This window comes from Cyprinus carpio, chromosome B2 (genome assembly GCF_018340385.1).
Source record: "Cyprinus carpio isolate SPL01 chromosome B2, ASM1834038v1, whole genome shotgun sequence".
Taxonomy (NCBI): domain Eukaryota; kingdom Metazoa; phylum Chordata; class Actinopteri; order Cypriniformes; family Cyprinidae; genus Cyprinus; species Cyprinus carpio.
In genome coordinates, this window is record NC_056598.1 from 8,417,456 (window position 1) to 8,443,486 (window position 26,031).

At 38.1% G+C, this 26,031-nt stretch overlaps 3 protein-coding genes across 6 annotated transcripts in view; 2 read left to right on the forward strand and 1 right to left on the reverse strand.

Annotated features, from left to right (window-relative positions):
- The first annotated feature begins 2,711 nt into the window (after nt 1-2,711).
- LOC109110860 lies at nt 2,712-4,152 on the forward strand. The gene is made up of 2 exons (XM_042719350.1): nt 2,712-3,136; nt 3,568-4,152. The coding sequence occupies exons 1-2, from the start codon at nt 2,813-2,815 to the stop codon at nt 4,150-4,152; spliced, it is 909 nt and encodes a 302-aa protein (XP_042575284.1). The 5' UTR covers nt 2,712-2,812.
- Nucleotides 4,153-5,340: 1,188 nt separating this feature from the next.
- On the reverse strand, nt 5,341-7,259 carry LOC122136344. The gene has a single exon (XM_042719275.1). The coding sequence runs from the start codon at nt 7,188-7,190 to the stop codon at nt 6,120-6,122; it is 1,071 nt and encodes a 356-aa protein (XP_042575209.1). The 5' UTR covers nt 7,191-7,259; the 3' UTR covers nt 5,341-6,119.
- A 15,321-nt stretch (nt 7,260-22,580) lies between these two features.
- Nucleotides 22,581-26,031, forward strand: part of LOC109103371 (alpha-N-acetylgalactosaminide alpha-2,6-sialyltransferase 3-like) — a 131,487-nt gene continuing 128,036 nt past the window's right edge. For 2 of the 4 annotated variants that reach the window (XM_042719291.1, XM_042719292.1), the window contains exon 1: nt 22,584-22,804. Coding sequence is in view for 2 of the 4 variants with exons in the window: in XM_042719293.1 (XP_042575227.1) it covers nt 22,787-22,804 (18 nt within the window). In the remaining 2 variants the exon portion in view is untranslated. Of the gene's footprint in view, nt 22,805-26,031 lie in introns of all 4 variants that reach the window. The other 2 variants (XM_042719293.1, XM_042719290.1) reach the window with 2 other exon arrangements.

Below are 26,031 nucleotides of genomic sequence, written 5' to 3' on the forward strand. Positions count from 1 at the left end.
GCTGCATTTATTTTGGTCAGTATTTGTGCAGTACAGATATCATTTCTGGAGGATTTAAAAGCAAAAATGTGGTGTCATAATTTTCTAAAAATACTTAAAAAATACTTATACATTAAATCTTCTGGTTATTTTAAAGTTTTAGTGGTTATATTGTCATGGCAACAAAGTTGTAAAATAGGATTACACCGAAAATTATAAGCATTTTTTTTAAGTAAGCATATATTGTTTGCATCTTATGGTACTTTTGAAACAGTAGTTATTTTAATGTTTATTTCCATTGTGAGTACCTCACCGTAACCCATATTTAAAGCAAAAAGAGTCACAAGTGAAGACACGTGCTGTCGACTGAACTTAAGAAACACACACATGCTGTACATCATAAGACAAGGATGACTAAACGACCAAGTGGGTCACTATACTCCTGTTATTATGTTTACCATCCTGACCACCTGGAGGCTGCCTGATAAAAAGTCAAGTGCCCAGTTTCAAATAGATTTACTCAGTTCCAGGAATTATAAGGCCAGTTTTGACATATTTATAGTGTTGAAGGTGGAGCTGTGGACAATAAATCAGTACACACATCCCAGTAAATGTATGAACAGCTCAAGGGCTGTTTGCAAGGTTGGAGAAGTTCTGTCATTGATTTCTTTGTTCAGTCTGAAGCTGCATAGGGTCCAAGGATTCATGAATGATGCTGTCAGTAGAGGACAGAAGTGACCACAGTTTGACAGTAGTTACAGTGAAACCGACTGAAACCTCAGGGTGGGTCAAAGAAATCTCTGTGCAGACTGGATCCAGATGCTTTGGACAGGTTTTGAGGAATCGTGGTGAGATGCCATCTGGTTGCATTACTTGTTGTCACCTGCTAAGAACCTTGAACACAACCTGATGTTTCACAGAAATCATTTTGTTGGTCTGGTACGATATCACAGTTGATTCATGCAGTTTTTCTTTGCTTGGCACTAACAAGGTTTCAGAAGTTTGATTCAGTAGTTAAACAGACAAGTAATATTTGTATGTAACAACAGTTAAACACAGTAAAATAATTCATGTTTCACACACAATTCAAAATAACTTTATAAATGATGAAATATTACTATTTAAAATTCCCACATTTATTTTAGTCAGGTCAGTAGAAGTTCATATTTATATTTCCAGCTGAACTTATGTTTTTCTAATTCAACAACACTACAGTATTTTTAAAGACACGAAACACTGGGGCGGCCTTGGATGGAACTTCTGGGACAGCAGTGACATGAATCTTTGAGGCATCACTAGAGTGGATATGTTAGTAATCTGTGAGCCAGTTGGTCCTGATAGGAACCTGTGGGAAATTTTGGTATCAGGGTGGCCAAGACAACTGCGGGTTGTGTTGACAGGAAGCTCTGGTACTGCAGTGACCAAGACAAGAAGCTCTGGAATTGTAACGGCTGCATATACAGGACCTTCCAGGCTGGGACAGAGAGCTGTGTGACAAGGGAAGCTATGAAAGGATACCTTGAAAGAGGAGCCTCTGTGGTGCATGTAACATGGGCCTCTCTGACCCAGTTGGTTCTGAGGCAGCAGCATCTGGAACCTTTAAGGTGGCCTTCGCAGGGATTTCTGCACTGGCAGGAAGTTCAGGGATTGTAGTGCATTTCAAGCAGCAACATGAGTCAGAACATATTTTCCTAAGCAAGTAATTTTGCAAGCTGTAAAAAATTTCACCTCCATATGCAATCATATTCAAAGATGCTAAGGCAACCTATGTCAACCTGTCAAATGCAAAATTGACCCTCTTCTCCATATATGAATGGGACCTGAAACAAAAACAGAAATAAGTTTTTTTTCTCTCTCTCGCGCTAAATTTATTACACTTATAACAGATTGGATTTGGAAATCTCATACCATTATACAATAGACCAAAGGTGTCCAGTCCTGCTCCTGGGGGACCAATGTCCTGCAGTGTTTTGCTCCAACACACTTGCTTGGAAGTTTCTAATATTCATGAAGACCTTGATTAGTTAGTTTGTGTTTTTTGGTGTATTTAATTAGAATATAAATTTTGGGGCGCTAGGGAGCAGCACATGGAGTAGGACGCATTTTCACTCAGCTCCGTCTCACTTGAAGAAATAAATAATCTAAAACTTTGTTATTCCTGCTAAATTTGATAATTTAGCATAATTACACGCAGCAGATGATGAACAAACCTAAAAAGACTGTCAAAAGGCTCCGTCCTCGGCTGCAGACACGGCGGAAGGCAATCCCAGCTAGTCCGAAGTTAGCCGATGCAAACACTTGCGGTCAAGTTAACTCCATTAATGTGACCACAGACACCGATGTTTCTCAAACTTTGGAGGGCGAAGACGAGCCCTCACCTAGGGCTATTCTTTCGGCCATTAGAAAGGTGGACTGTTCTATGAACACCAGATTTAATGACTTGGAGGCTTCCCTGTCAGGAGTGAAGTCAACACTAGCAGCCAAACATCCCGTATCGTTGACCTGAGGAGGCTAGTACTGATTATGAGCGCCGCATCTCTCATTTGGAGCAGCTTTGTTCCAATTATCACAGGAGAATACATCTCTAAAGTCTAAAGTAACGGATTTTAGAGGCCAGATCCCGCAGACAAAATATCAAGATTGCAGGTCCTCCCGCGAGAACGTCGAGAAGGGCAACCCCACACAGTTTGTATCTGGCCTGTTACCTTCGCTATTGGAGCTTGGGAAAACTACGTCACTGCGCATTGCATTCTGGGTAGTCGCGGCCATGTTTGGGGACACGCTCGTCAGCTGTCAATATATTAGTACACAGCGATAATAAGTAGGAATAACAATGGACCGAACAATGAACAAGTGTAAGATTACATATAAAGAAAAACTCAAGAAGGAAGCAAAGTTGCGGTACTTAGAAAAAATCAAGACAATCAACGAACTCGATCCGTACGAACACAAAGAATGGTCTGATGATCTTAACGAGCTGCCGCACGTAACCTTCCCCGATGTATTTTCATACCTTGTTTGTAGTGTCAGTGCATACACATCTGATCAATTTAAAAATTATAAATCTCTCGAATCCCACTTGCAATTTACAAATGGATGGGTGCAGGACCTTCAGATTTTCCGCGTCAACGAGCAGAAAACGGTTGTTCGCACAAAGGTACGTTATGTAATAAAACACATTTCTATCACTCTTAACATCAGCAGCATATGTTAGTCTTGAGTTTGATTCGCTGGCTGGCTGCCCACGGGGTGTGTGTGTTCACGGGGCTGTGCAATTAATCACATGGGAATCAATCTGCAGTAATGAACGCAATAATGCCTAATTGTCAGGGAACTGTGGCTCTGTGTAGTAAATGCCGCTCCCTCTGAAAGCAGGTAATGAAGATTTACTACAAATCATGGAACCGGCTTTACTGATGAGATGCGCATGCGATTAATTGCACAGCACTGGTGGGTGTGTTCACTGTTTGTGTGTGTGTGTGTGTGTGTGTGTCTAGTGTGAGGCCTTATTCATATAACATGATTTGAGATATTTGTCTTGTTAATCATTCATTTTGTACTTACCTTAGTATTTTCTATATATAATAGGTTTTGCACTCTCAACGCCTTAATGAACCTCCACTCAAGCCATGGGTAATCCTCAGCTCCAGTGGCCAAGTAGAGTGTGCACACTGCACATGCATGGCTGGCATAGCAGAGTCTTGCACACATGTTGGGGCTCTCCTTTTTAAAATCGAAGCAGCAGTTCGGATACGGGGGACCAAGACTGTCACTGATGTTCCAGCTTACTGGATGATGCCCGCTAACGTTGATAAGGTCCAAGCAGAAGTGGGCCACAAGATCGACTTCACCACTGGTGCAGCTAAGAGAGTGGCACTTGACAAGTGCATCAGTGGAGAGAGGGGAATGTCAGGGATACGTACTCATTTAGGCTCCACGAGTCATTGTGCACATGAGCCCACACTTTCAGACCTGTCACCCCTGCTTCAGATTTTGCACACTCACAGCAAGGCCGTTTGTCTTTCTGGGATGGAGGAGTATTACCATCATTATATCGACCCGTTAAGCCACATGTATTGCCAAAGTCCCTACAGCATCTTCGTGACCCAGGAAAGGATGGATGCGATCTACCCGTCCTGTTCCAGCATTGCAACACCCTCACACACCTGGTAGCAGTAACAGAGACACAGGCAGCTGCAATTGAAGCTCAGACGAGACTGCAACATCGATCATCTGTCTGGTACACATCAAGAGCAGGAAGAATAACAGCTTCCAATATGCATGCCGTTATGTCCACTAGTGTTGAGAAACCAGCCACATCAACTGTGTCAATAGTGTGTTATCCCAAAAAAACAGCAACATCAGCTGCCATCAGATGGGGGATAGACAATGAAGGAACAGCAAGGCAGGTCTATGTCACAATGGCAGCACCTCACCACACAAACCTAAAAGTGGAGCAATGTGGATTTATCATAAATCCATTATTTCCTGAGGTTGGGGCATCACCTGATGGTCTCATTCACTGCACATGTTGTGGGAAAGGCTGTCTGGAAATCAAATGCACATTTAAGCACCGCAACAACTCCATCCTGCAGGCTTGTGCAGATGACAGCACTTTCTGTCTCCAGGTAACTGATGGGAAGTTACACTTGAAACAGACACACATGTACTACAGCCAAGTACAAACACAGATCTTCGTTACTGGATCACAGTTTTGTGACTTTGTTGTGTGGACAGAGAAAGACTGTGTTGTGGTTCGGGTCTTACCAGATGCAGACTACTGGACAACACTTCTAAAGAGGGCACAGGGAGTTCTTCCACAAAGTTTCTCTACCTGAGCTTGTTTCTTGTTACTATACTCAACAAGCCTCCACAAAGACACCTGTTTCAACAGAGTTACAGCCATCTCGCACAAAAAGAACAAGAACACATACATGTGAGAACATGCAAAGACTCTGGTGCATTTGCAAAGGGCCTGAAGATCTAGATGACATGGTGGCTTGTGACAATGAGAATTGTGTAGTCCAGTGGTTCCACCTCAGCTGTGTGGGACTCAGTCAGGCACCTTCAGAAACTGAGTCATGGCTTTGTACCTCCTGTACACACTGACACGTTGGAGTGTGTTTTTGTACTTATAGTTGTCTTGAATTAATTAGTTTTAATAATTGTCTATTTACCTTTTTTCCACTTATTGCATTATGTTCTTGATAATTAAAGATTATACTATTACATGTTACACCTGTTGTATTTGCACAACAGTTACACTGAACTTCTAACTTTAATTGTTTTTTCTATTTAACTTTTTACTATCAATGTTCTTTATACTTTAAGGTTATACTTACATTTTACACCTGTTGTATTTGCACTACACTTGCACTGAACCTCTAAATTTAATTGTTTTTCCATTTAACTTCAACTTATTGCATTATCTTTTCTTGATACTTGAAGGTTAGACTGTTGTTACACGTTACTCCTTTTGTATTAGCACTACAAGTGCACTTAATGTATAAATTAAATAATTGTTTTTCTATTTAATTTTTTACTTATTGCCTTACATGTGGTCTTGATACTTGTTTACCTAATTATCTTTTGTTTTACACTGCCCCTTTACCTGTTTTATATGCGTTACTGTAAACCAGGGTTATTCAAATCTTACCCTCGAGGGCCAGTGCACTGCAGAGTTTAGCTCCAACCCTCTCACCTACCTGTGATTTTCTAACGATCCTGAAGACACTGATTAGCATGCTCAGGTGTGTTTGATCAGGGTTGGAGCTAAACTCTGCAGTGCACTGGCCCTCGAGGGTAAGATTTGAATAACCTCGCTATAAACTGTACACATTTACGTCAGTGTGTTATGATGCACAAATAAAGCGATACAAAATTAATCAATTTCACTGTTTATTATTGTAACAGGTGGTATGCAATATGCATAACACTAATAATGCAGGATATGCGTGTTTACATATTTACATGTGTGTGTATACAGTATATACACATTAATATTTCTTATTTATACACGCATGCATGTGTATTTATATATATACACACTTAGATATACACAGTACACAAACATTGATAAACACAAACTTTGATTTTTTTGGATGTGATTAATTGTGGTCAAATAATTAGACAGCCATAGTTTATGGTTTCATGACAACGCTGGGGCACATATTAGTCAGGGCACAGCATACAGTCACTATCTTGTCCAGGAACGTCATGTCTTCACCTTGACATGGGAGTACCATGCTGACTGGTACAATTCCATTCAGTATGGTGTACTTTGTGCGTACACATCCAATCACCCTCTCCACATGGACCCTGAGGTGAGCTATCCGGCGTGTTTCCTCCACATCTTTTGCATCCAGCTGGCTGCGTCCTCTTGTGAATGCAGGTATTTTCACTTCTGCACACACGAGTCCAACACTGTCTCTGATGTCAAATCCACGATCTGCCAACACCAAGTCTCCAGGTAATAGTTTATTAAGAAGGCCACTATTCTCAGTCACATGTTTGTCACTGACACAACCTCCCCAACCTTGGGAAATGAAAGAGATAGAGCCTCGTGGTGTAATGCCAATGAGATACTTTAGGGTGTGATGGTGTTTGTAGTGGGAAAATGTCTGTGCTCTAGCTTTGAGATTTGATGCTCTTTCAATGCGAATTTCAAAGCAGTCCACAATAACTGCTACTCGATTGCCAAAAGCCTCTACAAACTGATGTGGCATGGTGGCGTGTAAGCAGTGTCTCTCCGGCCAGTGCACCAAGGGTTTGAGATGTCTAAACATTGTACCTATGGTATCTCTGAATGTGGTGGACACAGTCTTTCGATCCACAGAGAAGAGGTATGCAATGTGCTGAATTGGGAGATTCAGCCTGAGGCGCATAAGTGTTGAAAGGAGCATTTGAAAAGGTGAGAGTTTTCGGCCAGTCTGTGGCAGGCAGGGAAGAAGCTGTGTCAGCACACCCATCAGAAGCGCAAGACATGGAAGCCCAGTGTAGTACTTCACCTTAGCATCATCATCTTTAAAAGAATCCTCATCCATTCTCTTTTGGGCGAGCTCTTCCTTCAGTCTCCTGTTCTCCTCCAACAAACGGTTAATTTCACCACGCCTGCAGCTACAAAGATGGCATTCCTGCTGTTCTGCAACGTTGTTATTTGAGCCTGTGTCGTCCATTTGTGAGGCATCATTTGCTGTTGCAGTTTCATCCATCTGGCCAGCTACATGTAGTGGTGCAGGTGCAGCATTATCCCCTGTGACAGCTTGCAGTCTCCTTATACTCCGGTTTAAACCGCCCAGAGTGCGTTGCTTTAACTTCTTTGTGCCCGAGATGCAACGATGGCACCCAGTCAGGATCACACTCCAGCATTTCATAGGCTGGTTTGCCTAAAAATAAAAGATACAATTATTTTATTGGTTATGTAGTTATTCAGCCAGTTACCAGCGATTATCAAGATTGTGGGTAAAGATGAGGGAAGGACTCAAACAGAAAGCAAAGGGCTTTATTGAATAATAAAGCAAAGCAAAGCAAAACAAATAAAACAGCAGACACGAGAACACAACCAACGAAAACGAGACAAGAGCGTATGGTGAGGAAATGAAAATTTAACACACAGAGGAGAGCGCACGCACGTTCACACAAAAAAACAATATACACCAGTGTCAGGGCTCTGTCACATAACCAAGAATAAACCAGACCAAAGTGACAACCCTGACAATAATAAAGTTAAGTTAATAAAGTTTGCGGTGTAACAACAACTCCATTGCTAGTGGTAAAAAAATAAAAATACAACAACAAAAGTTAAAACGTGTTTTGTTTATAACTTACCTTTGTGAAAATGGCGTGAACAAACAAGCGTGTTTCGGGAAATATTGTTGAAGGTGATGGTTTTCCTTCTCACTGCCGCTAACCAAGCCATGCGACGACCATTTGTTAACTCGGAGACCTGAATTCCAAGGAGCTGTTTCCAGGCGGGAAAGCTGAAAAATCGCACTCCATTTGAAATTCTTTTTCCATGCCGGTCGTGAGTGCGATTATGGCAGTTAATTACACAACAAGCTTTCACCATTGTAACGTGTTGTTTAACTGTACAAAGCAAACAAAACCGTCAATTAACAATTCAATACAGTACATTCAGCAGCGTCCGTGTCCCCAAGTCCCAAAATGCATTGCGTTGCTGACGTCACGTTCTCAGACTCTATACTGTGGTAATGCACATCATGGTAAGACACTATTCCAAGCTGTTGGTGGCCTGCGCAATCCATGGACTCGTTGAACGTGACTTTTTATATATTTAGATATTCCTTGATGGATCTGTCGGGCCATCCTTATATTTTGTCACTAAGGACTTAAAAATGATCAGATCAGTAAAGTTCGAAGATTGACCATATGTGTATGCTTTTGTGTTTGGTTATGTGCATACAAAATGTTCATTCATTTATTTATACGCGAAGTTTCTCCCTGACAATTGCGAGTGGAGACGGAGCTGTGTGTTGTTTTGAAGAACAGTTAGGTTGCCGGTTGATTTCGAACTCGTTTTCTTTCTTGCTTGCTTTACCTTTGTCCCCTTCTCTTTGTGTTCCGTTCAGGCTGTCCCACATTTAAATGGGGTATTGTGATTTTCTCTGGGGTTCGAGAAGTGAGTTTTATTGGGTTAAAAGTATGCCAGTTTATTTTTGTTTCGGAAATGTTTATTTTATTTCTTTCCTGTTTTGTACATCTAACAATACCTATGCATATACTTAATTGTCATTTATTTTACCCTATGTTTTATCTCACGCTGCTATTTCGATGACCTCCCTTAAGAAGCATTTGAATATTCTGAGCTGGAATGTGCGTGGTTTAAATGACATTGTTAAAAGATCTAAAGTCTTCGCGCATTTGAACTGTTTGCACGCAGATATATTGTTTCTACAAGAGACTCATATTAAGCATTCCTGTGCTCACAGACTTAGATGTAGATGGATAGGCCAAATGTACCACTCTACTTTTCCTCGAAGGCCCGTGGAGTGTCTATTTTAATACGCAAGAATATTCCTTTTAACCATTTGTCCACTAAACAGGATATCAATGGTCGTTATCTTATTGTGACTGGCACTATTTTAGAGAAACATGTTACATTTGTGAACTTGTACGCTCCTAATTTCGATGACCCACATTTTTTCCGATCTCTTTTTAATATCATACCTGAAGTTGACTCCACTCATCTTATTATTGGAGGGGACTTTAATTGCATCCTGGACCCTTTTATGGATAGGCACTCCCCCAGCCCTCCCAAACCGTCTAACTCAGCTACTGTTCTTAATAATCTCATTCACTCTCTGAATATATTTGATATTTGGAGACTTCATCACCCTACAGACAAAGACTATTCTTTTTTTTCCAATGTCCATAATTCGTATACAAGGATTGATTATTTTTTAACTGATTTCAAATTAACTCCCAAGATCTTATCCTCTAAATATCATAATATTCTAATATTCTGATCACTCTCCGGTTTCTATTGCAGTAGACTTTGGAATGGAAACCTCCCCCTATTCTTGGCGTTTTAATCCCACTCTGTTAAATGAGGATCATTTTAAAGAACTTTTGCTACCCATATTACTGAATTTCTTATGCTGAATGATAATGGGGGACGTGTCTGATTCAACATTGTGGGAAGCTCTTAAGGCTGTCATTAGAGGTCAGGTTATATCTTTTCAAGCAGAGCGGAAGAGGCAGAGGCGCAAAAGGCTTTCAGAAATAGAGACAGAACTCCCAGTGCTAGAGGATCAGTTCAAACTCACATCATCCAATTTAACTTTGGCGAGTATTATGAAGCTCAAATATGAATATAATACACTCTTATCTGAGCAAATTAGCTCCCCTTTTATTAAAGATAAAACAGAAACAATTTGAATTAAGTGACAAACCCAATCGCTTGTTAGCTCGTCAACTTAGGGGCATTCAAGCTAGCAGAGCCATAAAAAGCATCAAGTTAAAATCCGGGACCTTGACCAATAAACCAACAGAAATAAATAATGTATTCCGGGAATTCTATCAGGAATTGTATTCTTCTCAAAGTAGTGTTGACTCACTGGATATTACAAATTTCCTTCGCTCCCTCGGACTACCTAAAATAAGTGAGGATGCTAAAGAAAACTTAAATTCAGACATTACATTGGAAGAAGTCTCTACAGCTATTAGAAGGTTTTCCCAATGGTAAAGCAGCTGGCCCAGATGGTTTCTGTATAGAATTTTATAAAGCTTTTTCTAATCAAATTGGCCCCTTGATGTTGAGGATGTTTAAAAATTCCATTGAAAACAAAAAATTACCAGAAACACTTTACTCAGCAAACATTGCATTGATCTTAAAGAAGGATAAAGATAGTACAGACCCTTCCTCTTATAGACCCATTTCCCTTCTCGGTAATGATCTTAAAATATTTACTAAAATCCTGGCAAATCGGTTAAGTAAATGTATTAGTTCAATAATACATGAAGACCAAACAGGCTTTATCCCCGGGAGATTTTCTTTTCATAATGTACGTAGACTCATGAACATTGTGTATAAGAGTAAAGGAAAACATGATAAAATAGCCATTCTAGCCCTGGATGCTTATAAAGCATTTGACAGTGTGGAATGGTCCTACATAATAAGCACCATTGAGGAATTTGGACTGGGACAAAATTTTTCTTCGTGGGTGGAGATGCTGTACCTTTGCCCTTCTGCCTCTGTTCTCACAAACAACAACAGATCATGCCCTTTCCCCCTTCATCGTGGTACCCGTCAGGGCTGCCCACTGAGCCCTTTACTTTTTGCTATCGCGATGGAACCTTTGGCAATAAGTATAAGAAATCATCCGCATATACTCCCTGTCACGATGGGGGGTATAAAACACCAGATTTCATTATATGCGGACGATGTTCTTATTTTTCTTTCAGAGCCAGAGAGATCTCTACCTTTCTTGTTCGACCTGATCAGGAAGTTTGGTACCCTTTCTGGATACACTGTTAACTGGCAGAAAAGTGAGTTTATGCCATTATATGATACTATGGATCCAGTTTATGCTAATAATCTTCCCTTTAGAACTGTAAGCGAATTAAAATATCTTGGTATCGCTGTCCCTAGGCACTTCAAAAGTTTATATGAAACAAATTACAAGGTTATGATAGACAATTTGAAGAGTGATGTGGAGACCTGGCGAGTACTTCCTTTAACATGATTGGTCGTGTCAACGCAATCAAAAATGGTTACCTTACCCAGGTTTCTCTATTTGTTTCAGAATATCCCAATTTTCCTAACCCAGTTATTCTTTAAGACACTTGATTCGGTGATCATGCCATTTATTTGGGGGTATAAAGCGCATCGTATATCTAAAGCACATATCTGTAAATCGAAAGATGTAGGAGGTCTAGGCCTTCCCTGTTTTCAGCATTATATTGGGCAGCCAACCTAAGGGCCTTAATGTATTGGCGTAGTGCATATCCCGAGACATTGAATTCCACTATTCCTGCATGGCTCGTTTATTGAGCGGGATATTCAGGATTCCTCCCTTCCCGCTTTACTTTTTGCAGAAAATATACCTATCAGAACATTTAAGAAATGTAACCCCATTGTAGTAAACCTCTCTTAAGATTTGGTATAAGATTAGAAAGGTCTTCAAACTTCCTCAAACGTGTTCTCTTACCCCTATAGCCTATAACCACGCATTCCCTCCTTCGCAGATAGACAAAACTTTTTTATCATGGAGAGAAAACGGAATTGTATCCATAGGTGATTTATACATTAACAATGTATTTGCTTCTTTTGCCCAGCTTAGACAAAAGTTTGGACTACCCCCTTCTCATTTTTTCAGGTATTTGCAAGTACGAAGCTATGTTAAAAGTAATCTACCTAATTTTGAAACCTATAAACCCCCTGAACATCTTTATTATTGTATGACCTCTGAACTTAACATGAAAGGTCTTGTTTCTAATTTTGTTGAATGCTTAAATGACTCCAGAGTTCCTCCTACACAACATTTAAAGATGTCCTGGGAAAAAGACTTGGGTATAGATATTTCAGAAGACTCCTGGACCGAGGCCCTCCGGGGTATTAAGTCTTGCTCCATCAGTTCTAATTTTCAACTGATACAATACAAAGCTGTGCATAGATTGCACTATTCTCGTACAAAGTTACATTCTATATATCCTTCTGTCTCACCTTTGTGTATTAAATGTAAGTCCAATGAGGGCACACTGGCCCACTTATTCTGGTTCTGCCCAAAAATATGTAAATTCTGGTCTGAGGTCTTCTGTTTTTATTCAAAGGTACTTAAGAAGGATTTTCCTCATGATCCTCTTGTTGCAATATTAGGCTGGGCCCCTTCTTTAGAGACCTTTAGTTTTAATCAAATCCAGTCGATACAATATGGGATGACAATAGCGAAGAAGGCAATTTTGTTGATGTGGAACAAAGAGTCTGGACCTAAATTTGAGATGTGGCTGGCAGAGTTTAGCAGAGTGCTACAAATGGAAAAGATCAGATATGAAATTGCTGGTAAACCGAACAAATTCTTACAGATCTGGAAGTCCTTTATGGAATTTCTGGAAGGGGATGATTGAATTTAACATTTTGGACTTATGCTCTAATGGGTGTGGTACTGTAGATCATATAGCGTCTTGCAGGGCGCAATAACTCACTTTTTTCTATAATTGGGTAATCAATGGTATTGACATTTTATTTTAAGTATTTGACTTTAATTTGACTTTAATGTATGTGTATGCAGATGTTTATAATGTGTATTTGCACACAAGTGTGTACGGATATTGTATGTTTCTGTGTATATATGCACTTATACATATGTATATATAGGTATTTATCAATATTGTTTTTTTTTTTTTACTTATTTGCTGGCACGGGGTGGGGGGTTGTTCTGTAAAAATGTGAAAAGCTTTAAATAAAATATAAAAAAAAAAAGAATATAAATTTTGCAGGATAATGGCTCTCCGGGAGCAGGACTGGACACCCTGCAACAGACAATACATGCACAAAAAGGGGAGGCACCATTCATAAAATATGAACATTCAAACTTTTACAAATTATTTAAACCTATTTCATAAAATATTGCAAGTAGATCACTGGCAAAACTAAAACATTAGACAACAAACATCTTTCTCATTATTTTCCTTCATGAGATTAAAATTGCTGGTTATTACAGCAACCCATATGGTGTTAGCTGAATTTAAGTTCCAAACTACAGGTTTGAAGGCCAACAATAGATCTTTTCAGCAGGACCTCACACCCAAAATCTCCAGAGTGTCGTTGTTGACAAGAAGGTTCTCCATCTCCATGTCCTGATAGAAGACGAACGGCACCTGACAGCCTCTTCAATCGCTTGCCCCGTCAACTCCTCACTTGAAGAGGCTTCTATAGTGTTCCCAAAAGACGAGCATGTCCTTGGAGGGCAAAAGGTGCTCCAAGACCATTATGTAATGGTCAGGGTGGTCCGGTGATTTCCAGAAGCTTAATGATGTGAGGACAGCTTGAGGGTCTTTACTGTCAGGGTCACCTCTAGAGGAAATGATCCAGGATGAACAGGCTATAGATAAAAGAGTTTTTATGATGGTTAGATGGAAGTGGTTTCTCAAATAAGGATTTAACCTGGTCTTGAACAAACTGAAGACTGTTTATTCATTTAGACATTTGTAATGTTATTAACATTAATCTAAAATATTATCAACTGAAACCGTGACAGATTGCAGCCTACATGGAAGGCTGATGAATTGCAAATCCCCTGACTTTGCTGAAAATTTCAGAGCCAACCAAAGGCCATCCTTGTTATGGGTCCCTTCAGAGACAGAGCCAAATCCACCTTCCTCATATTATTTCCAGTGCTAAAGTTCCAGCAAATGTGGTCTATTGAAAGCGATTCTTTACACTCTTGAATTATATAATAAAGCAATTTCCCACCGTGTGAGATGCTACATTGATTCTTATACTTGTAGATTACTTGAATATGACTTAATAATAATTGATTTGTACTTTTAACACATTTGTACAATGCAGGACTATTTAACCTTTTCAGTGGTGAGTTTAAAATATTCCAGCGGTCCCCCCAGAGTGAGTTTTTTTAAGACGACCGTTATTTTAGAACGTTCCCCTTACTGTTTCCATGGCGACGCGTCAGGCTTGTCACGTGACACACCGCGTCTACAATAACACTGTATGAGTGAGTGAGTGACGTGACATTCAGCCAAGTATGGTGACCCATACTCAGAATTCGTGCTCTGCATTTAACCCATCCGTAGTGCACACACACAGAGCAGTGAACACACACACACACTGTGAACACACACCCGGAGCAGTGGGCAGCCATTTTATGCTGCGGCGCCCGGGGAGCAGTTGGGGGTTCGATGCCTTGCTCAAGGGCACCTAAGTCATGGTATTGAAGGTATGACAGATGGATCGCTTTTATTTCGTTTTTCCTTTTTTAATTTAAAATATTCACAAACTTGCATACCATGTCATGAACAATCTGATATTCCGATTCATAAATATGTGTAAATGAGTGTGTTTTGTCGTTTAAAAACCTTTCTAAATGATCTTGATCGTGATCTGTAATGTGAGACGGGCGCCGCCATGTTTGTTCGCGCTGCAGTTCAGAGAGTCCTGTCAGTCGGATTTACAGCACGTGAATTCATCAATTTCTCCCGAAATACAGGTAATAAGTGGCCGATGAACTGGGTGAAGAATAGAGTGAACTTTATAGTTACTTACACTATGTGTATCTGATATGAATAAAAAACGGTCTGCAAATTAAATTTGAATGGATTATTATTGTCGCTTCCATAGACATATGCGTGTACTTTTCAACTCTAAATGTATTGTTTTACTAGTATTTATGTGTATTTAAATGTCTGAAACCTAAAATATGCATTATGTGGTTAATAATACTGCATAGTTTGTGATAATATGACAAGAGCACTCCACGTCTCTCTCTGGCTCAGCGCCAGCCAACGCGCGAAAAAACGCAGTTTGAATTTAGCAGTTATGCGACGTCACCGAACGTTCTAAATCCCATATGTGGGACCATACTCTCAGGGGCACGGAAATAAGAATCCCATATGTGGGACCGTACTGCTCAAAAGGTTAAATGAATTGTAAAAAAAGGTATAAAAAATTATTAGAAAACAAAATAATAATAAAAATGGAATGAGGTTGGTGTCAGTGGTTGTGTTTCCTCTCCCCGCCACCTGGGGGCAGCATTAATTGCTTTCATCCCACTGCCTCTCTCTACAAGTTCACATTTCAGAAATTACTTAACCAACGCTAGTACTTTGGTTGTTTGCAAACATACTGAAAAATGTACATGTACTGTCCTTTAAACTGATGTCAAAATATTTCTAACAGTCAATGCACTGACTAACTCCTCTAATACTATTCAGCACAGAGCAATGATAGCATAGCACAGGAACTCTGTCCCTGGAGCTAAATTATAAGGAGGCACACTATAAATATATCCTTTTATATTTATTGTCACTCTATATTCTATCCCAGTAATTTGTCTTATTTACATGAATAGCCTATTGTGTCATATATGATACATACTGTACATTTGAACATGATTTTTCTAAAAAAAATTATGAATGGACAATCAAGTAATCCTAAGAAAAATAACAAAAAATATAAATCTTGAAGTATTACTCCAATATTAATTAACTCTATGAAAGGTATTCTTGTGTGTACTTAATAAAACTCATTAAATATAAAAAAGAAGAAAAATAGATTATTTTGAAAAGCTTAATGCTTTTTATTGGCTTGGAAACTTTCTTCGTAAGTCTTGATGAATGAATGAAAGGTATGAAAGTTAATCTTACTGGAAAGATCACACACACACACACACACACACACACACACACACACACACACACACACACACACACACACACACACACACACTGTGTTTAAATAGATAAAGATGGCAACTAAATGTGGCATTTATAATCAATCCATATTTCATATTTAAAATTTAAATGAAACATTGAATTACTACTTGGTTTGAAAAGCTTTTAAATTATTTAAATGATTTATATGATGATCGCTGTAGATCTGTTTAACTAATGTACTGCATTTTGATGGATGTGTAAGTGAATACTGTCATGTAAATTGCTTATAAATTGATTGGCAAATAAAAATGAATCACTCAAGCAATTCATTCTAAAACACTGATTTATTCAAGGTTGAAACACAACTGTGTGTTGCTCAGAGGTGTGATTGATTTTGCTTTGGCCGCATTTGGAGCTATTTTTATTGGAGGAGCAAAAACAGAAAATTAATAAATAAATCAATAAATAATCACAGCCCTGCTAATATTGGAAAAACTGCATTATACATTCTATTCACAGAAATTACTACTTCTCTCCCAAAGCTATAGTATGAGTTCAGAAAACTTGGACTGATGGCAAAAAGACTGCATCTTTTTAGAAGCTTTGGTTCCTATTCATTGCAATCACATGGAGAAGAGCAACTACTGTAGCACATTATCCAAAACTTCTATTTTTGCATGCCACAGAAGACAGTCAGTTAAACAGGTTTGGAACAAAATGAGGATGAGTAGATGATGACAGAATGTTAATTTTGGGTGTACTATCCCTTTAATTGTTGTGGATGGATTAGGGATGCAGTCCTAATTAGTGCATGAAACACTTCAAAGCAAAGTTCAAAGCGATAGATTTACCCTCTTTATCGGTTAATCTAGTTTATCACCATCAAGTAAACAACTACTTCAGGCTACAGAGAGTTTGATAATGCCTTCACTCTGAATATCCTGACAAGTATGCAGTTTTCATTTTATCAGTTGCTTGATAATGCATATTTATCTGTTAAGTTTATCTGTTCAGAACAAACAAGGGACTCATGCACAATCATCATCAAAAAAAAAAAAAAAAAAAAAAAAACAGTCGTACATCATCCAGGTAACCCACACACACAATATTAAGAACCAAGGGTCCCTAAACTTTTGAAGGGGATTATTTAAAAAAAATTGTGGACTATATGTAAACATCTTTCATGTAAAATATCTTACTCAGGGCAGTACTAAATAAAAAAAAAATTGTATGATCTCTCTTATTTTGTTAAAATTATTCACATTTTCACAGACTGCAGGGGGTTTCCAAACTTTCACATTGCCACTGTATATATATATATATATATAAAATACTTAAACCAAATGATCATTTTGAAACAATATGCCAACTGTCACATCACTACTGTGAGGAGCGTGAAGCGAGGAACAACGGAAGAAGTGGCATAGCGAACACAGACTTTAATAATCCAGACACAAGAGATAATCCACAATCGGGGCACACATAGTAAACAAGTAGACTTGACAAACACAGACTGAACAGACTAGGACCTTTATACAGGTGATGATTGGGGAAACACAGGTGTACATGATGATAATTAAACTAATTAACCAAACGAGGACAGGAACATGACCAAATAAGGGAACCAAAATGGGGGCAAAACAAGACACGGACAGTCCAAGATCCTGACACCGACAAAATCTAAATCTAAAATTAAGGCATAGCCTGGTGTACTTTTTTTCCTGTGGCCTTTTTCTCATCTAGTTATTAAGTGAGTTTTTCTTAAAGCTTGCCTGAGGCTCAATTGTGTTTAACACAGCTTTTCTCTGGGATACAGTTGAAAAGCACACATACAGCCACGCAGGTCAGCTTGATGTTAGTTCTTGGTTTTGTTTGTTTCCACTTATCATTAGGTCTCTAGGCTCAGTCTTAAAATAATATTTCTTTCTGTATGTCTTATTCTGTACATTTCATTTTGTGCTGGCAATGTTTAATGTTGAATGAAATGTTTTGTTATATGAGCGGTAATGGAATATGGAAATTATTATGATACTACTTTTAGTTTGATCAATTCGTATTTTAATATTCTTAAAAGCTATATGCTTTTGTTGCAACCCGAAATGATGAAAAGCACTGTGCAGCTAAAGAGGAAACTGGAACAAGTGTATGCTAAAACTAGTCTGTCTTATGATTTAGTAGTCTAAGGCCACTGATTCTCAAAGTATGGTACACAGAGAAATCACTGAATTAAATATAAAATATAAATTAATGTTAAAACACTTTTAAAAAGTTTGCAAGGTGACTAAATGATGCCTGTGTTAATTATTTTGATCAAGTACTGTACATTTTTTTACTTTACATTTACGTACAGTACAGTTTTTAATTAACTTATAGGTATAGTAGGTTATATTTTAATTTAATATATTTTTTTTATTAACCTTCATGTAAGCATAGTGCAGTGTTAAAGGGATTCTCCACCCCAAAAGGAAAATTTAGTCATTAATCACTTACCCCCATGTGGTTCCAAACCCGTAAAAGCTTTGTTCGTCTTTGGAACACAATTTAAGATATTTTGGATGAAATCAGGGAGGCTTGTGACTGTCCCATAGACTGCCAAGTAAACACTGCCAAGTGTTTTCTATGTATATTTACTATTTTATTTGAAAGAAAACAGCGCATCCTTGTGGATTCATTTTCATTTTGGGGTGGAGTATCCCTTTAAAGTGCCCCTATTATGAATTTTTGAAAATTACCTTTCATGCAGAAAGGACACAGCTCTAAGTGAATGAAAACATCCTGCAAAGTTTTAAATCTGAAAGTGCACCATGTATAACGTTATTGTCTCTCATAAGAAAGAGTTGACATTATCATTGAAACGAGTCATTTTTAAAACGAATCCCAAGCTGTTTCATGTTGACGTCAACATGAAATATTAGCATATTGCCTGCCCACTTGTTGGTCTTTTCGCGTTGGTCTGAATTAAATTGCAAATTCATTCTTTGCCACTAGGTGCCGCTTTAGCGGTTTCCCCAGTAAAGCTGTACGCAAAGCAGCACTGCGCTCACAAACGCTGCTTTATCAGGCGTTACAGGCGAGATGAAGTGGAAATGAGACCAATCGGACCAATCACCGCAGATTAGCATCACGTAAAGGAGGGGTTTGGAAAAAATTAATCATTGAGTGAATCGTTTGGGAGTCGTTGAGCAAGTAAGGTAAAAATAAATGCATATTATTGACAGTGAAAGTGTTTTTTGACCTTGCATGCATTTTAGGGCTGCAACTAACGATTATTTTGATAATCGATTAATCGGTCGATTATTTTTAAGATTAATCGATGAATCGGTTTATGTACTTATATTTTAGTTTTGACCATTTTTTCCCCAAGTAAATTATTAACAAAGGGTCTTTATCATTCAACATAGACTTTTTAGAGATTTTAACCATTTTGCATTGTCTTATCCTCATCAAATCATACCTGGAGTTGTGTTTTATTATGTGTTGGTTATCCTTTGTCGAACTCTTCTGCAATCAAAACACTGACCCATACATACTCTAGCAAATTTCACAAGGAGATTTCAAATAATGTTTTCACCATGGCAGTCCTTAGGGCTCCTAAAGTACTTTAACATCCCGAACAAAGCTTATTAAGGAATCTTTCAGAACATATTATCACAAAGAATAAGAATAAAACAGAATTAAAATTGCAGTAAATTGCATTTTATTATTTTTTTCCTGTAAACACACAGCTTATTTCCTGGGAAACACAGCTTTATAGCTTATGCTGTGAAATTGTAAACAATCCTTCCAATAAAGTGCCAATGGCATGAAACCTGAATGGAACTCACTTTTAAAATAAAATTTAAAGTAAAATCCATCAGAAGGTTGTCAGGAAAAAAAAATTGGACACACAAAAAACCTGCTGTGTGAAAAAGAGCAGTGAATACTTAGAAAAAAGTTAATTTCAAATACATTTAAACATTAACCTCTCTCATTCAGTCATAATTAGGCTGCAAGACAGAATTATGAACTGGTAAACGACAAAGCTTTAAATGTTAATTGTTAAAAAGCAATGTGTACAACAGCTTTTACGACTAAACATGTGCAAACAACATTGTACTGCAGAATCTGCACAAATAAAAGTCTTTGCACACTGTGATTTTCATCGGATTTAAATATGTAGTGGTCCCTATAACAGTGCAAAATTCAAAAATGTAATAAAGCGATAAATGTTAACCCGACAGCTTATGCCTGAACTGACAGGAATTCGACTACCTGTGGGAAATGAGGCAGAACACTATTCACTCATTATTTGAGAAAAACTTTGCATTGCAGTGCAAAAAGGTCAACATGTCCAAATGTTCAGGGCTTAGGCTTGCTCTCTTTTTAGAGGATATGTTTCCTGCCGCAGAAAACAGGTTACTCTTCTTTTTTTTAAGGCTCAAAGTAAAGTGCTCCCACACTTTGGATGACTTCGTTCGATTAGTTTTAGCTTCCGCTTTTTTCTTTTTCTTACTCGAGCTTACTTCACTGCCGCCTGCCTCACCCATCACGCTGAATGCTGCAGAACAGAGAGACGCTGTGCGGGAAGCACGTGACATAAAACGAGCCCGGCTATTGGCTACTCGCTACTTCTCCTGCTGTACTGGCTGAGTAAAAACCTCCGGTGGCTCTGTTACTGCCACACTTTGGTCACCACCAGCAGATTTAAAATATGCACGAAATGAGCCCATTACAGCATATAAAAATTATTTAGCAACGAATCGATTTACTAAATTAGTTGACAACTATTTTAATAATCGATTTTAATCGATTAAATCGATTAGTTGTTTCAGCTCTAATGCATTTAAACCTGTTGTTGGGACTCCCAAAACCGAAATATGAACCTTTCATTACCCATAGCCTAATAGGGGAACTTTAATGTTCAAACTGTATTTACATTGTTTAAGGTGGCTGGCAATAATAAATATTCTTATTAGGAATAAAACTGCCTCATTTTTGAACTGTGCATAGCTGTAGCTGAATAATTAGTTTCTTATAGACATACAGTATTCAACATCTTTAAATGAATAGTTTTGTGTTCCACTATTGTTTTTAATTTGCTTATGTCATTCACAATGCATCATGGGATTGTGAGTTGCTTTAGTAGCCTATATCAGATTTACCCTACACTTTTTTTTAAAGCACTGTAGTAATATTTCACAAGATTACGTTTTTAACTGTATTTTTAATCAACAAATGCAGAATTGGTGGGCATATGAGACTAGTTTCAAAAACGCAAAAACTTTTGAACTACGTATCTCTTCATCTCTTCATCAGTTTCTTTCTTCTGCTGAATTCAAAATAATATATTTTGAAGAATGTTGGTATAAGCAAACAGTTGACGATAGCCATAGACTTTTTTTTAGACAATGGAAGTCGATAGCTATTGTATGGCACCCATTCACTGCAGAGGATCCTATAGTGAGCAAGTGATGTAATGGTAAGTTTCTCCAAATCTGTTCTGATGAAGAAACAAACTCATCTACATCTTGGATGGCCTCTAAAGATTAGTACATTTTCATTTTGGATGAACTATTCCTTTAAGACTGATGAAAATAGTGGTTGAGAATAGGACTGTGCAGTGATATGTCTTAAGAGGTCATAGCTGTATTTTATGGCATCACTACAGATGTAAAATAATAAAGTAACTCTGTCTCTCTAGTAAAGTTAGCATTATGTCTCAGAGCCTTAATTACTTTCAAAAACCAATAAATAAATAAATAAATAAAATGAATGAATGTCCACAGCCTTGTGCAAGCTGCTAATGGAAGTTTTTTGAAAATATAAACATTCATATTTTATCATGAAATGCTTGAAGATCTAAAGGGATAGTTCACACAAAAGTTCACATTTAATAGTTTTTTTATACTATAGAATGTAATGGCTAACTGTTTGGTTACCAACATCCTTTAAAATATCTTCATTTGTGCGCAGCACAAGAACAACCTGAAGGTGAGAAAAATGATGACAGAATTGACATTTTTGGGTGAACTATCCCTTTAAGAGCGAACTTTCTCTGGCATAGCTGCGTTGTTGAGTCTGTCAGCACAGGCAGAGAATTACAGAGCCCAAGAGAGATCATCATTCAGAATCCATCTCACAGAACCTCACAATGCCTGAATTAACACAGAGCCAGAGTCGCATTGTGCTGCCCACTTCATGACCTTGAATGCTGTGTAATCATGTAGAATCAACTGCAGTTCTCACTCTTTCATGTTACTGTGACCTAGTTTAGCTTGACTACACATTTGCACATTTCATTCAAACTTTGACCATAATTTTCATTGCAGATCTATCTATCTATCTATCTATCTATCTATCTATCTATCTATCTATCTATCTATCTATCTATCTATCTATCTATCTATCTATCTATCTATCTATCTATCTATCTATATTTTTGTCAGTTCTTTTTGTAACCTTTTTTGTAACCACATTTATTTAGTTATGTCAATATTTTCACCTCACAAAACAGTTTATTTTGTGTTTTTATAAGCAATAATTATTCAGTGAGCTCTTCTATCTCCTTGTGCACAAATGCTGTAACATTAAAGCAAATCTAAACAGACAATGATAAGTCGTCATTACCGCATGGATAACATTGTAACAATAGTGAAGTTACTGTCCTCCACACTGGCCATCCTTTCCATTGCAGAGCGTTGAACAACGGCACAGGAATGAAATATCAGTCACATGATGAAGGGGGCGGGGTTCTCGTAGCTATGAGCCAATAGGAGCGCACGTCAACCCGAGCTCTGTAGAACAGGGAATAGAGCATGAATAACGGTACTCCACAATATTTACTGAAATGTTTCACCTCAACACCAGCGTCGGACATCCATGGCGTATATGAATAAATCATTAAGCAGCCTAGACTTGCCTTTCCGTCTATAGATAGGGACGAGCACTTCAGCACTGCGAGCTATTATTCAGTCTTAAGATGGCCTGGATCTGGAAGGTAAGTCCAGCAGCTGAGTGTTTGTCTAGCTTCATATAAACGTATGGATGCGCATTAACGTGCTGCTCAGATTGCATTCGCAATGTTGGTATTTTAAAATCAGAAGTGTGCAACGAGCAACGGAGGATTCTTCTAATAGCTTGGTTCTTTTGTAATGATTGTAACGGTGTGGTAGAAGCTTCATGTCTTGTAACATTGTTCAAGTGCGACACGTGTGATCACCCAGTTTGCTTACACTTTGCAACCAGATTTATTTGATGTATCCTGTTTATGCAATGATAAGACTTGTATCCAACCATGTCGATGACGATGTCTGAGTCTGCAAAGACCTTTCGTTGTAAGAGACATACATTGCAAGAAAGTTATTAGTTTTGATGTTATATGCACTTTATTACAACCAGTGATGTATATTTATGGTTTTATATCCTCCTTGAGGGTTCACAACCTTCTATTCAGAAACAAATGAAGACCTTCATGCATCAGGATACCACTACTCATGATATGTGGTTGGAGGGTTTTTTGTTGTTGTTGTTGTTGTTGTTGTTGTTGTTGTTGTTTTGATGAATCATTCTCTCTATTGTGATGTGAAAAAAGGACAGTAAAGCATTGGGACAGATTGCATTTTCAAACATGCTTGAATCTCTGGCCTTGTGTCAATCGAAAAAAAAAAACACTCTAAAACCTTTATTATTATTATTATTATTATTATTATTTTTTTTTTTTTTTTTTTTTTTGCAATTTTTCAGACATGGTAAGTAAGTTATAAAAAAAGGATAAGGGAACATATTAATTAAAAAAAATAGCTGATACACAACTTTTGCCAGATTTGTAGTTTTGACGCGTCAACGAAAGTTGCCAAAATTCAGAGACAGTCTGCAGATTTGCAGCAGTCGGAAACTTTTGTAGTGATAGGTACAGACTCCAATTTTAACTTCCATCCAGTCTGAAGATATCAGACTTTTTTTAAATATTTTGTGCTGATTTTAGAACACAAATAATGTTGACTAGCAAGAAGGTGCATGTTACTGCTTGAGTTGTCTTGTAGTGTGATCCTCAGTGTATGATGCTTATAAAAGTTGTGTAGTGTATACCAGCCTTAAATCACAACATTGTCACACTTCTAATTTCCTTTATATATCATCTTAGTTCTTGTAGTATTTGAAAAATTAAACGCTTTATATGTCTTTCTCTTGTTTTTTCAGCTAGTGTTGTTCACCAATGGGTATTACAGCTGAAGTGTGAATTGTTTTTGTAGCCACTGGAAGGTTGATTTGTGCTATCAAAATTTTAACTTGTTTGCTTGAGCATCCTGTAGGGGAATTTACAGTTAAAACCCAAGGACCAGGTGTGTTGAATAAAGACCAGGAATCAGAGATGCAATCAACTGAAGAACAATTTACTGAAGGATATAGTTTGCAGTTTCATCGGCAGAAGCCAGCTTCAATATTCGCGATGGAGTTTGTAGGCCGCTCTCATACATGCTTGAAACACCAGTAATTATATTCTAACAGAGGTCACTAATTACGTCAATACATAGGTAAGCAAGTTGGTCGAAACATATATAAACTTAGAAAATCTTCACACATGGACGTAAAACTTGAAGCATATCTTCTAGTGATTATTTTGGTGACAAGTGATCAGACGCAATAGGTCTCTCCAGAGACTTATACTTGGATACCCTGGACAAAAGGGTGGCGGCAAATGAGGGTTTCCTCCAAGGGCTGTCTCTGCCTCTAGCTGCAAAGACAAACACTCGCACACATACGCAGAGAACACTTATCTGTACTTCAAGGTTGCCGGGCTCTGCCCTGAATCTTATCAAATATGGTTCACTACACACACACACCCACAAACAAAGAAACCACCTTCATAGAAAAAAAACAGACAAAATAAATACTCAACTTATTTTCCAACATGTATAAATGTTACTTTGATTAATAATTATTCAAGAAGAAACAAATATATGTATTATGAAGGTCGCGATGTCTCCAGGATTCCACTCCTTCAATCCCAACCAGCCTGACAAAAGCATCTACAGTTGCTTTTCCACAGAACTACAAAACAATGATTGTTTTTAGACAAATTTCCTGAACACAGCCTTCGTCGCCAATTGTTCAGAGACACAGATAGGCCTTGTTCTCCACAGAGACACAGATAGGCCTTGTGCAGCACCCAAAATCATGCTATTAGTTTAAAGACAATAGCCAAACGTTCGACGAGCCAAATGTTTCTAAAAATGGTAACAAACGATTTCCATTAGGCTACGTTTACACGACAACAATGTAGTCAAAAACTGAAAACTTTTTCACCTTGTGTTTTTAAAAAGTTTCTTGTATAAACGACAATGTTTTCAAAGGATTCGTGTTTACACATATCCGCGAAAACAGCCAAAAGCGCTGTATTACGTATGCCAGGCCAGTAGTTGGCACTGTCACCTTGTTAGTAAACAGTACCTGTAGGGAAGTGACGATTATATGTTGTATATGATGCGTTTCCGCTGTTGGTTGTAATGTTGAAGTAAATCCACACTTTGCTGAAGAAGCGTTAGCAAACTCTTAAACACCAACAACAGTACCATGTACTCCACCATCGTGTATGTTTGTTCACGCTTGCCTTTAAAATCGACTTGTACTCAGCATGTCTACATACCTGACACGTACTACGTACGCACATGACATCACAGTTTACAAAGATTCCCATTTTGGGTGTTTACACGGAAACGAAAACGGTTCAGTTTTCAAAAATTTGCACCGTGAAACCCCAATACGCCATTGTCGTGTAAATAAACAGGCAAAATGCATAAAAAGTTTCACATTTTGGGCTGAAAACGTTGTCTAAATAGTCCCTTAAGCTTGGTTTGGCATGCCATGATTACACAACAAAGTGAAAATCTGTACTGGCTGGGACAGATCAGCACAGAATGGAGCGGCTAAAAATGAGAATGGTTGGGCCAAACTGCTCTTGTTGCTTAACCTTTCCATTCTGTGCTGATCCATGATTTTGGGGGTGGAACTATCTGTGTGTCTGACCAATTGCCGACAAAACCTGTCTGAAAACAATAATTGCTTTGCAGTTTTGTTTGGTAACACTAGGGCTGCAGAAATCACATTTCAGTTTAAGTGAAACGGCTGTGTAAAATTGTGCAGACTATGCATAACCTTCTATATTGTTTGTTTAAAACGTTATGATTTTGTAAATATTCACAGTGAATGCAAAACCGTGATTAA

What these genes read in the sequence shown, in the direction of transcription:
- LOC122136344 (XM_042719275.1), bottom strand. Translation starts at nt 7,190, where the DNA reads ATGGATGAAACTGCAACAGCAAATGATGCCTCACAAATGGACGACACA.
- LOC109110860 (XM_042719350.1), top strand. Translation starts at nt 2,813, where the DNA reads ATGGACCGAACAATGAACAAGTGTAAGATTACATATAAAGAAAAACTC. An exon ending in AAACGGTTGTTCGCACAAAG is followed by an intron (nt 3,137 to 3,567) that starts GTACGTTATGTA and finishes TATATATAATAG; the next exon opens with GTTTTGCACTCTCAACGCCT.